This window comes from Microtus ochrogaster, chromosome 2 (assembly GCF_000317375.1).
Source record: "Microtus ochrogaster isolate Prairie Vole_2 chromosome 2, MicOch1.0, whole genome shotgun sequence".
Lineage (NCBI taxonomy): Eukaryota > Metazoa > Chordata > Mammalia > Rodentia > Cricetidae > Microtus > Microtus ochrogaster.
The window spans coordinates 13,963,401-13,975,268 of NC_022010.1; the positions used below are offsets into that span (position 1 = coordinate 13,963,401).

Sequence of the window (11,868 nt, forward strand, 5' to 3'; positions counted from 1 at the left end):
GTTGTGAGCCACCATGTGGTTGCCGGGAATTGAACTCAGGACCTTTGGAAGAGCAGGCAATGCTCTTAACCTCTGAGCCATCTCTCCAGCCCCTAAACATAAATCTTTGATTTAGAAATAAGAAACATTTTTACTTTAAATTAGTTAAAAAAATAAGATTTAGAAACTAAGCATGGTAGCTGAGTGATGGCTGCACACTATCCCCGTACTCAAGTGGTAGAGGCAATCTACAGCATGAGTTCCAGGACAGTCAAGATCACACAGAGAAACCCGTCTCAAAAAATGAAAAACAAGTGAAAAAGAGGGGGAGAGAGGGAGGGAGACACATGCACGCACACACACGCACACATGCAAAGGGACTTAGAAATCTGAACTGTTTCATTTAAAATTTAAAAATATTGTCAGGCATGGTATTGAATGCCTACAATCTCAATTCTGTTGAGGCAGAGGCAGGAGGATTGAGTGTTCAGATCCTGGCTATGCTATATAGCAAGACCCTGTTTCTAAAAACAAAAAACAACAAAACAAAAAAGAAATAATTGGGCAGAGGCAGGGAGCTTGGGGAGATAGCTCAGTAAAGTGTGTGCTTTGCAAGCACGAGAACTTGAGTCTGATCTCCAACATCCACATAAACGCTGAGCACGGTAGCACACACTACTGCTGACACACTTATAGCCGGGGCTGGGGGGTGGAAACAGGGAACCTTTGGCGGTGGTGGTGCAAGCCTTTAATCCCAGCACTTGGGAAGCAGAGGCAGGTGGATCTCTGTGAGTTTGAGGCCTGGTCTACAAGAGCTAGTTCCAGGACAGGCTCCAAAGCTACAGCGAAACCCTGTCTTGAACCACCCCCCCCCCCCAAAAAAAAAGAAAGAAACCAAAGCAGGAAGTTCAAAGCCTAACCAGATAACCAGACATGGTGGCACACCTCTTTAGTCGTAGCACCCAGAAGGCAGAGGCAGGTGAATCTCTGAGTTTGGGGCCAGTCTTTTGTACATAGTGAATTCCAAGACAGCCAGGGTTACATAATGAGACCCTGTCTACTGAAAAAGACTTGACTGTGGTACAGGTGGACTCAGTACAGACTGAGCACATGCCCAGCATGCACAGGGCCCTGTGTTCAGTCTTCCGCACTGGTGTGGAATGACCAAAGGTTAGGAAAAGGTGAGAAATGAAAAACACGTTCTGAAGAAGGGGTGTGGCCAGGCAAGTGATGCAGGCTGCTGCTGCTGCTGCTGCTGCTGCTGCTGTGTGGACCTGGAGGAGGGAAACCACAGTAATGCTGATGGGTGGCTTCGGTGGTAACTAGTTTATAGCTATATTAAAGATGGCTAGGAAAAGATTTTATAAGATTCTTAGTTTTGACTACATGTGAATAAAATCTTGAGGAGTGGTATTTTTTTTAACAGTTGTAAGGAAACAGAACCTTTACAGTAGAGTCGGTCATTTAAAAGTACTTACATTATTTTTTTTCTTTACCCTTCCTTCCTTCCTTCCTTCCTTCCTTCCTTCCTTCCTTCCTTCCTTCCTTCCTTCCTTCCTTCCTCCTTTCATTTATTTATTTTTTGAGACAGTTTCTCTGTTAGCCCTGACTGTCCTGGAACTCAGATCCACCTGCTTTAAGCTTATTATGTGCTGCAGGATGACTTTGAACGTCTCAGCCTCTTGCCTCCACTTCCTAAGTGCTGGTATGCTACCAGCACCCAGCATAAAGTTTAAATTTTCATTTGCTATGCAGTTAGTGAGCCCAAACTACACGTGTAGATTGTGTCTTTAATACGTCACTGTGTTGAGACAAAGGAAATACAAGAGAATACAAAGAATCTAGGGTCACAGATGAGTTTTACTTCTCTCTGTTGTCGCTGGGTTTTTACTTTTTTTTTTTTAAAGATTTATTTATTATGTATTCAGTATTCTTAGTATTCTGCAGGCCAGAGAGGACACCAGATCTCATTACAGAGGGTTGTGAGCCACCATGTGGTTGCTGGGAATTGAACTCAGGACCTCTGGAAGAGCAGTCAGTGCTCTTAACCACTGAGCCATCTCTCCAGCCCTGGGTTTTTACTTTTATAGCAAGTAATTTATTTCCAACCAGGAGAATTGCTCTAAAGTAATCAAGCATTTTTCTAAAATTTATTTTATTTATTATTGTGTATGTGTGTATTTGTGGGCACACATTTTATGAGATCAGTTCTTTCTTTCCACATTTATGTGGATACCAGAGATTGCATGTACTTGTTAGGCTCACATGCTGGGGCAGCTAGTGCCTTTATCTAATGAGTCTGCCTGCTGGCCTGGTATCAAGTGTTTTTCTAAGTAAGATAATACTTTGGTAAGAAGCCTTAATGATTACATATTATATAGAATGATATAGAATGTTGCATTATTGGACTACACCAGACATCAGGTCAGTCTAGCAGTGTGTCACTTAGGTAAGCAGCCAGTGTGGCTTCAGGATTGAGAAGAGTTGAGAAGACAAAGCAGAGAAGCTGCTGATGGGAAGATGGACTGCACCACCTGTCATTTATGAGGGCCACAAGGAATAAGCTATTGAATGTTTCTTAAGTTTCACCTTTTATTCTTCTTTTAGGTTGGTGGCACTAAGGCTGGTGTAGTCCGGTTTCTTGGAGAGACTGACTTTGCCAAGGGGGAGTGGTGTGGTGTGGAATTAGATGAACCCTTGGGGAAGAATGATGGTGCTGTTGCTGGAACAAGGTTGGTTTGGAATTGTGTGATACTGCTTCTCCCTCAGACATATAGGTGTGTGCTAGCAGAACTCACCACACATGGGTAATACAGTGGAAACGGCTGTCTGAGGAGCTATACACTTACTCTTTGGAACAGGCTGGCCTGAGACTGCTTCTGAAACCCAAGCTAGCCTGGCAGTCTTCCTGCCCAACTCAGTCTTCCAAGTATGAGAACTAAAGATATGAGCTACTGTGACTGACTAGGAGCCATACTTTTACTGACTTCTTTTTTTAAAAAATACTTATTTATTTATTATGTATACAGTATACAATATTCTGTCTGTGTGTATGTCTGCAGACCAGAAGAGGGCAGCAGACCTCATTACAGATGGTTGTGAGCCACCATGTGGTTGCTGGGAATTGAACTCATGACCTTTGGAAGAGCAGGCAATGCTCTTAACCACTGAGCCATCTCTCCAGCCCCCAGGAGCCATACTTTTACTGTCTGTCTGTCTGTCTGTCTGTCTGTCTGTCTGTCTGTCTATCCTAGGAGCTATACTTTTATTATTTATTTATTCTGGTAGATATACTTTTATTATTTATTTATTCATTAGTTTGTTTATTTATTTACTTTTTGAGACAGGGTCTCTTTATGTAGTTGTGGCTGTCCTGGAACTTGCTATGTAGACCAGTGGCCTCTGTCTCACAGATATCTACCTGCTTTTGCCTCCCAGTGCTGGGATTAAAGGTGTATATCACAACATCTAGACTTTTTTATTTCTGGGACCTAACTAGAAAATATTGTTTGTTTTTGTTTTTAATGCATATTCATATGCACATGTGTACATGCCAGAAGATAGCTTTAGGTGTCAGTTCAAGATTTCTCATTGTTCTGGAGTTTCCAATTAGGCTAGGCCAGCTGGCCATTGAGTATCACTCTGCACAGCAAATATTTTTTTCTTTCTGGCTTTCTTTTTTTAAAGTAGTGGGTCTCAAGCTGGGTGATAGTGGTGCATGCCTTTAATCCCAACACTCTGGAGGCAGAGGCAGGCAGATCTCTGTAAGTTTGAGGCCAGCCTGGTCTACAAGAGCTAGTTCAAGACAGGCTCCAAAGCAACACAGAGAAGCCCTGTCTTGAAAAACAAAACATAAACCAAAAAAAGAAAGTAGTGGGCCTCTACAAGTTCCTGAGCATCAGGAGAAGAGTTGTGGCAAAGAGAAGGTAACAGCCTTTGTTAGAAAAAGAAATGTAAAATGTGTCTTCGTTTTGGATTAGAATCCATCTGTAAAATGTGTCTTCATGTCTGATTAGAATCCATCTGTGCTCGGGAACTAGCCACGGAGCACCCCTCCTGTTGTAAGAGCACCCCTGCTCTGCCCTTGGAGTAGAGGGATGTACAAGGATTTCTCATAATTCTTTTTGGGCTCACATAGCTCAAGTTGGCCTCGAATTACTCAAGTAGCCAAGGCTGCTCCTGATCTCCTTGATCCTCTTCATCTCCGAAGTGCTTGGATTTCAGTGCATGGAGTCATGCTGGCTTAGACTGTTTCCTCGTCAGATGTTCTGACAGCCTTGGGTGCAGCTGTGAGATGGTGCATGGTCATTATTGGTGTACAGTATGTTAATCATGACATCTAGTTAACATTGACCTATATGAGCTTTAACCCCCCAAACATCATGACTCACAGAGATAAAAATCTCTCAGTAAAAACTATTATGAAGCCATCTCCCTTTTTTTGTGTGTGTCCTGTGTATCAAAAACCAAACACCAGCTGGGCGATGGTGGCGCACACCTTTAATCCCAGCACTCGGGAGGCAGAGGCAGGCGGATCTCTGTGAGTTCGAGACCAGCCTGGTCTACAGAGCTAGTTCCAGGACAGGCTCCAAAGAGAAACCCTGTCTCGAAAAACCAAAAAAAAAAAAAAAAAACAAACCAAACACCAGGTCTCTCACACGGAAGCAAGCCTTTACCACTGAGCCACATCCTCTGCCCCAAAGCCATCCTGTTTCTTAAGCATTGTAATTGCCACAATCTCTAGTGTCCTCGGATAACTGACATTTCTAGTTTACTTCAGTGGATCTGCCAGAGTCAGGGTCTTGTGTGACTACTGGTCTTGTTTGTCATGACTTTATTAAGTGGGGTCCCTAAGTCTCTACACTTCTATTTGCATTTATCACATAACAGAACTACTTATGTCCTTACATAATCTCACACATTTTGAGTTGGAAGAGTGTTTGGTTATAGTTGTTATTTTTTGTAATTAAGTTGTATTTGTTCCTCCTTTTATTTATCTCTAAAGGTATTTTCAGTGTCAGCCCAAGTATGGATTGTTTGCTCCTGTCCACAAAGTGACAAAGATTGGCTTCCCTTCTACTACACCAGCCAAAGCCAAAGCAGCCGCTGTGAGGCGAGTGATGGCCACCACGCCCGCCAACCTGAAGCGCAGCCCCTCCGCCTCCTCTCTCAGCTCCATGAGCTCTGTGGCCTCTTCTGTGAGCAGCAAACCCAGCCGAACAGGACTAGTAAGCCTCCCTCCTTCCTGAGGCACCAAATGCCCACAGCTAGTGCCCCGCTTTGCTTGTGTGCTGAATGTCGGCTATAGCTTGTTGTGAAAGTCTGTGTGAGGCAGTTTTGGAGCTGTGACTCCTGCAAGTCCATGAGTTTTGGAATAGAATTTTAGCGGCACTTTTATTCATAGTAGCTTTAATGCTTATTCTTGGGAAGTCTGTAGTAACTACTCTTTATTATTTGAAATTATTTGGGCCCAAATGTCAGGGAAATTGGAGGGATCCCATTCATCATGGGCATAAGTCTCTTTCTCTTTGACGTCTAACAATTTTAGGGACCAGTGTATTTTGAGAGAATTTAATGCTTTATAATTTTAGTGTAGTCTAATCCACTACTAATGTGTGAGTGCTCCTTTGTGGAACAGATGATTCTGAGTGATCTTTTGGAACTTGAAGATGCTAGGAAGAGTCTTGTTAGGTTTTGTTTTTTCTCTTCATGTCTTTCTCTTGGTCCCTTTTTCTCTTCTCCTTTTCCCATTTAGAGCATTGAAAGTGGAATTGCTGGAGTTAAAGCAGCACCTTGTTCTTTTTGTGAATATGATATAGTTAGTATTCAGATTATTTTGATGTCATCCCTTGACCTTAATTTCATTTCTTAGAAACGAGGCAGGTGTTGTTTATATCAGAAATGGGAGTAAGATTCTATTCCCACCTGAATTCAGTATGTCAACTTTTTTTTTTTTTTTTGGTTTTTCGAGACAGGGTTTCTCTGTGGCTTTGGAGCCTGTCCTGGTCTCGAACTCACAGAGATCCACCTGCCTCTGCCTCCCGAGTGCTGGGATTAAGGATGTCAACTTTTTGATGTGGACTCGAGGCAACAGTTAGAAAGTAAGATGGTGACCTCAGCACTAGGGTTCCAGTCTTTGATCTCATTTACCTTCTATTCAGGAAGAGAGAGGAGGGGGGCGGTGAAGTCTCTTAAGTGGTTGTAATATTCTTCTGTCAGTGAGCTGCAGGTAAAATAAACATGTCTCAGACTGTTTTAGTTTGCATCCTTCACAGTTCAATGAAAAATGATTCTCAGGAGAAAAATATTACAGGAGCAGTGGAGTGGAGATGGAGAGCAAAGGCTCAGTGCATCCCAGCATGGACGTCACTCTGCGGTCTTGGAACAGTTCCATGACATGTCTGCTCTGGAGAAGTCCTTCCCTGAGGAACTGTTACCAGCTTCTCAATTATGTCCATTTCTTTAGGGAATACCAAGCTCTCCCTGTATCCTTCAGTCTCCCCTCCTAACATTTAGCAGACAAGTTTTAATTTCTCATAGCTCAGTTCATTTACAGAAGAAAACTATTAAGAGCTATCTCCTTGTGAGACAGTTTTGTTTCTTGGTATATTTCTGTGGGGTAGCTATAGTTTCTGATAGAAATGATAGGAAGAGCATAATGGGGATACAACATAATGTGATTTTAACTTTTCTTGAGAGGTGTATTTGGTAGATAGAAATTGAAAAGTTTATATTTTTGAATGATTGATTTATCTGTGTGTGTATGTGTGTGTGTGTGCGCGCGCGCGTATGCGTGTGCTCATGTAGGTGTGTGTCGGGCACTTTGGAGCTGGCATTTGTGGGACACCTGCTTTCTTAGGTGAGTGCTGGAATCAGAACTCTGGTCCTCATGATTTCACAGCAAGCACTCTTAGCCACTGAGCCATCTCTACAGCCCCCAGAAAAGTTAGTCTTTAGTTAATTCTTCAGTAACTATAGTGTCTCACTGTTAGGGAACATGTTCCTATTGGGCATTGTGCATCTTGTCATGCGTTGGAATTGTGTTTACCTCTGGGGCCTTCCTTTCCTGTGCTGCCCTGATGTGTGCATAGTACTTGTTTTTGTCTTCACAGTTCCCAGCATCCAACTTTGCAGACATGGTGCTGTTGAACGGAGTAGATCACAATCTAACTGAAACTGAAGTGCCTGATCTAGTCATCTGCATGCTGTTCAACAGCTACCCTTGCATTTCTTTGGGATTTTACAAATTCTTCATCGTGCCTATGAGTTTTCATGGGCCCTCGCGGCAAATCTGTGCACATGGTTTGGTGACCTCACACTTAATGTACTCAAGGAGATGTTAGTGAGAAGTATAACTTAACCATGCAGCAAGGTGGGAATGCTGGACTAATGCTAAAAAGAGAGAAATGGACTTTGTGCCCAGTATATTTAAATAATTCAAAAAATTCCACAAAATGAACAACAAAAGGTAGTGTAAGTTTGATTGGATTTCTTTGCTTATCCAATCAGATTGATGGATTAATTGATGAAGATCCCCACTGTCTGCTCCCTGAGATGAGGGCTCGATAGACTGACCTAGAGCAGAGGAAGCAAAGGGCGAATTGATCTGGATCCAGCAACTGCTAAGTCAAGGCCATGGACAAACGTTTTCAAACACCTTCTCAGCCTGCAGAGCCTGTGGGAGCCTGCAGAGAGGAATGTGCTTCATTTTGTCCAGTTCCCTGCTGCCACTTTGGCAGGTCATTTCCTCTGGGTTTTATCCGACTATTAGCTTCAAGACAGAGATGGATAGATGACAAGAAAACCCATTCTTTCTCAGGGTCCTTCAGCCCTTGTCTCAGCTACCTCCTGTCCTTCTGTTTTCCTTCTTCCTTCCTGCCCCACTGTTGCCCTGTTGTCTTCTTCCCACTTACCATTTCTTTTTCTTCATAGTTTTCTCTTTTTCTTTCCATCTTCTCATTTCCTTTTCCTTCTGTGTGTGTGATTGTCTGACCGTCTTTCTTCACCCAGACTTTGCTTTTAAATCTTATAAATATCTAGTGATTGGGATCCAAATCCTAGAGACCAGGTTCCAGCGTGATATCTTCCAAGTTTTTCCTTTGCAAAGAAAAATGCTGGAAATCCTGACAAAAATCCACCTGTTTCATCAGTTGAAGAGCTGTGGCTCTGAGGGTGTTGTCTTCATTTCCTAACAATGTTTGGAAGCTTTGCAAACTCAGCCTTAAGACCAAGATCAAAAGGTTAGCCATATGTTGTTATCAGAAGATAACAATAGCTCAGGCTGAAGTAGTTTAAAGAGCTTTGGTATGTTTTGTTTTGTTTTGTTTTGAGATAGGGTTTTACTCTATAGCCCAGGCTGGCTTCGAGCTCATTGGCTGTTCCCCTGCCTCAGCTTCTTGAGTCCTGGAATACAGATGTGAGCCATTATATCGGACTTTAGACAAACTTTTAAAATTGGTTTTGTGAAAACTGTCTAGATTCCTCCAGTCCCTGTCAGCTGAGCTCAAACTACCCATGTTTGAGCTACACATTCATCTTCTAAACATCCTCTCAACTTTGCTGAGAGCTTCTCTATTTCTTTGTTGTTGTTTTTTTTAAGAGGTCTTTTTTTTTTTTTCTTGGGTGAGAACTTTGCCTAATATTTTGCAAACCCGCAAGCTGGGACCGCACTTTTGCTTTGCCGAGGAGATGCCTGCTATGCATGCATTGCTCATTCCTTTCCTCCCCGGTAGCACCATCACCCTTCACTTTTCTGACTTTCCTTTGCAGTTGACTGAAACCTCCTCCCGCTACGCCCGCAAGATCTCGGGCACCACTGCCCTCCAGGAGGCGTTGAAGGAGAAGCAGCAGCACATTGAACAGCTGCTGGCTGAGCGGGACCTGGAGCGGGCCGAGGTGGCCAAGGCTACCAGCCACGTGGGGGAGATAGAGCAGGAGCTAGCCCTGGCCCGAGATGGGCATGACCAGGTGAAGTCTGGTGTTGATCTTGTGGATATGGTGGTGGTTTCTAAATTGAGTGATGAGGCTAAAAAGAGTGCCTGGTGTTTGGAGCCAGGGAGTTGGAGCTGAACATAGGAAATGAGAATCAATTTCTGAGCTTGTTGGAAAGCTGTGGTCTGGGTTCCAGTTTCCATCATCATAAAGTTTTGTTCTTCTTGATTTTATCTTAGCCATTTGATCTTTATGTCTAGGCTTTGAGTCTGTCTGCATTAACTGATCATTACTAGGACCTTAGTGATCACAGATGTTGTTTGTAGATTATTATTGACAAATGTTTCATATTGGAAAAGCTGAGACTTGTTTTACTGTTGCCTTCTGTTGCTATATGATGTGGAGTTTTTTGTCATCTAGTTTACAGGAAAGTTGACAGGAATAACCACCTGAGATAGAAAGTGTTAGAATGTATCAAGACTGATGCCCACCCATCGTGGTCACACTTCGCCATACCCATTTGGAAGTATCCCTGGGCTACTCACTAACATTCTTGCTTCCCCAGCATGTCCTGGAACTGGAAGCCAAGATGGACCAGCTGCGAACAATGGTAGAAGCTGCTGATAGGGAGAAAGTGGAGCTCCTCAACCAACTAGAAGAGGAGAGAAGGTGATCCTTGAGTGTAATCTTTTTCAATGTTGTCTTAGCGAGAAATTTACTGTCAACAACTTTGTTGACAAAACCCAGGGAATGACTGTATTCAGCCAAAACTGACATCTGATATGTGGAGAGAGTAGGCATTGATGGAGCTTCTCCTGACTTGATTAACAGATCCTTACTGCCACTGAATGCTAAACCTCCCGAGGATAGCTTTAGTCAGCATCACTAAACCAGCATCACTGGTTTCTCTTACCTAGTCTTTATAAAGAAACTTAATCTTGTTTTTCAAGACAGGGTTTCTCTGTGTAGCTCTGGCTGTCCTGGAACTCAGTCTGTGTACCAGGCTGGCCTTGAACTTAGAGAGCCTTCTGCCTTTGCCTCCCAAGTGTGGGATTAAAGGCATTGTTCTACCAAACCTGGCTAAGACTTATTTATTTTATTTTTTAATGTGCATTGAGTACATGTATGTCTGAGTGAAAGTGGCATATTCTCTGGAAATGGAGTTATAGACAGTTGTGAGCTGCCATGTGGGTACTGGGCATTGAACCCAGGTCATCTGTAAGAACAGCCAGTGCTCTTAACCATTGAGCCATTTCTCCAGCCCCCTGGTTGATCTGATCTTGATTGATTGATCCATTCTGGTATGTGTGCCCAAGGGAAACAATTGATTTTTTTTCTTTTCAAATTTTTTTACCAAATGCCTTCTAGAATTGATACCTAGATAAAATTTGGAATTTCTAAATAACTACAGCACAGCTTTTATACACTAGTGCTCTAAAGATGCACACCTTTATTATCTATGTCTCTGTAGTGTTTGTTTTTATCAAGGACACCAAATTCACCAGGCAACTGCTCTTCCTGCCTGCTGTGGGGTAAGGTATTCCTTAGCACTTTCCTCAATGTTTTGGTTTTACTCCACAGGAAGGTTGAGGACCTTCAGTTCCGAGTAGAAGAAGAATCCATTACCAAAGGCGATCTTGAGGTAAACCCTTCTAGCTCTCTAAAGCCTTTCTGGATGCCAGTGTTGAGAAATACGAGTGATACACCGGGCCAGGGATCCTTGTCAGAACAGCTGGTCAAGAGGATGTCAGGCATCCCGCCTCTGGTCACTTGGGTTGTGCTGAGGAAGCTTGGTTCTTGCACCTGTGATTGCAGTATCCTAATCCATGCAGCAATTAAAATGTTCAGCACTCTTCTTGTGCTTCAAATTGGAAGCTAATTGGATTTAATCAAGTCATAAATCTGGCAGTGTGTGTTAAGACAGTCTTAGTAAGACTCTGCTTGCTCCTCAGATGCTGGAAATAGCATTGTAAAAAAAAAAAACAACTAAGTTTCAACATAATAGTGCATACCAAAGCATCTTTGTTGTGGCTCTGCTTTCTTCTGTAGTGGGGCAGAACAAATCCTTTATAACACTATAAAAGTAAACAATGTGTTCTCGTAGTTCATTTTATTGATTGATTGATTGGTGCCAGGGATTAGATAGTTTCTTTTTTAAATAATGTAGTTACTAAAAACCAGGAGCAATTTATGCCACTTCTATGGCATACTTAAAAGTCACCCATTTTCAGCCGGGCAGTGGTGGCGCATGCCTTTAATCCCAGCACTCTAGAGGAAGAGGCAAGCAGATCTCTGTGAGTTCAAGGCCAACCTGGTCTACAAGAGTTTGTTCCAGGACAGGCTCCAAAAAAAAAAAAACAACCACCCATTTTCCTATAATAGTAGGTTTCTTATTTTCTTAACAATTACAATTAGTTTTGAATTATATACTGCTGTTAAATGGTTTGGATGCTTTTTAAGCCACTGCCACATATATGACAAATATAAATTATTAACTTTTTCAAAATTTGAAGATTCTGTAAGATTCTTCATAGCATTTTGTAAAAATTGTACTTGTCTATACAGTCTTTGACTATTGAGTGGACCTGCAGACATGGCCTCACTATGTAGCTTGCTGGTCTAGAACTTACAATTCAAGTCAGGCTTGCCTCAGATTTGTAGCAATCCTCCCAGATGTTGAGATTATAGTCGTGCACCACCATGCCCAGCAGACGATATATATATATGTGTGTGTGTGTTTTATTGTTGTTGGGTTTCTTTTTGTTGTTGTTTGTTTGCCACTGTCAAGATTTTGGAGTTTGTTGGCTTAAATTTAAGGAGTCCTTCCAAACAGGAACTCTGATTTCTTTGGAAATAGATATATTTTTATAGTCAATAAAGAATAAAGGGAAGCCGGGCGGTGGTGGCGCACGCCTTTAATCCCAGCACTCGGGAGGCAGAGGCAGGCGGATCTCTGTG

At 42.5% G+C, this 11,868-nt stretch overlaps 1 protein-coding gene across 14 annotated transcripts in view; it reads left to right on the top strand.

Annotated features, from left to right (window-relative positions):
- Clip1 (CAP-Gly domain containing linker protein 1) overlaps positions 1 to 11,868 on the top strand; it is an 88,194-nt gene that overhangs the window by 3,811 nt on the left and 72,515 nt on the right. For all 14 annotated transcript variants that reach the window (XM_026784208.1, XM_026784212.1, XM_013349947.2 and 11 more), the window contains exons 3-7: positions 2,587 to 2,711; positions 4,985 to 5,207; positions 8,749 to 8,946; positions 9,476 to 9,579; positions 10,492 to 10,552. In XM_026784208.1, the coding sequence (XP_026640009.1) occupies positions 2,587 to 2,711; positions 4,985 to 5,207; positions 8,749 to 8,946; positions 9,476 to 9,579; positions 10,492 to 10,552 (711 nt within the window). The remainder of the gene's footprint in view (positions 1 to 2,586; positions 2,712 to 4,984; positions 5,208 to 8,748; positions 8,947 to 9,475; positions 9,580 to 10,491; positions 10,553 to 11,868) is intronic.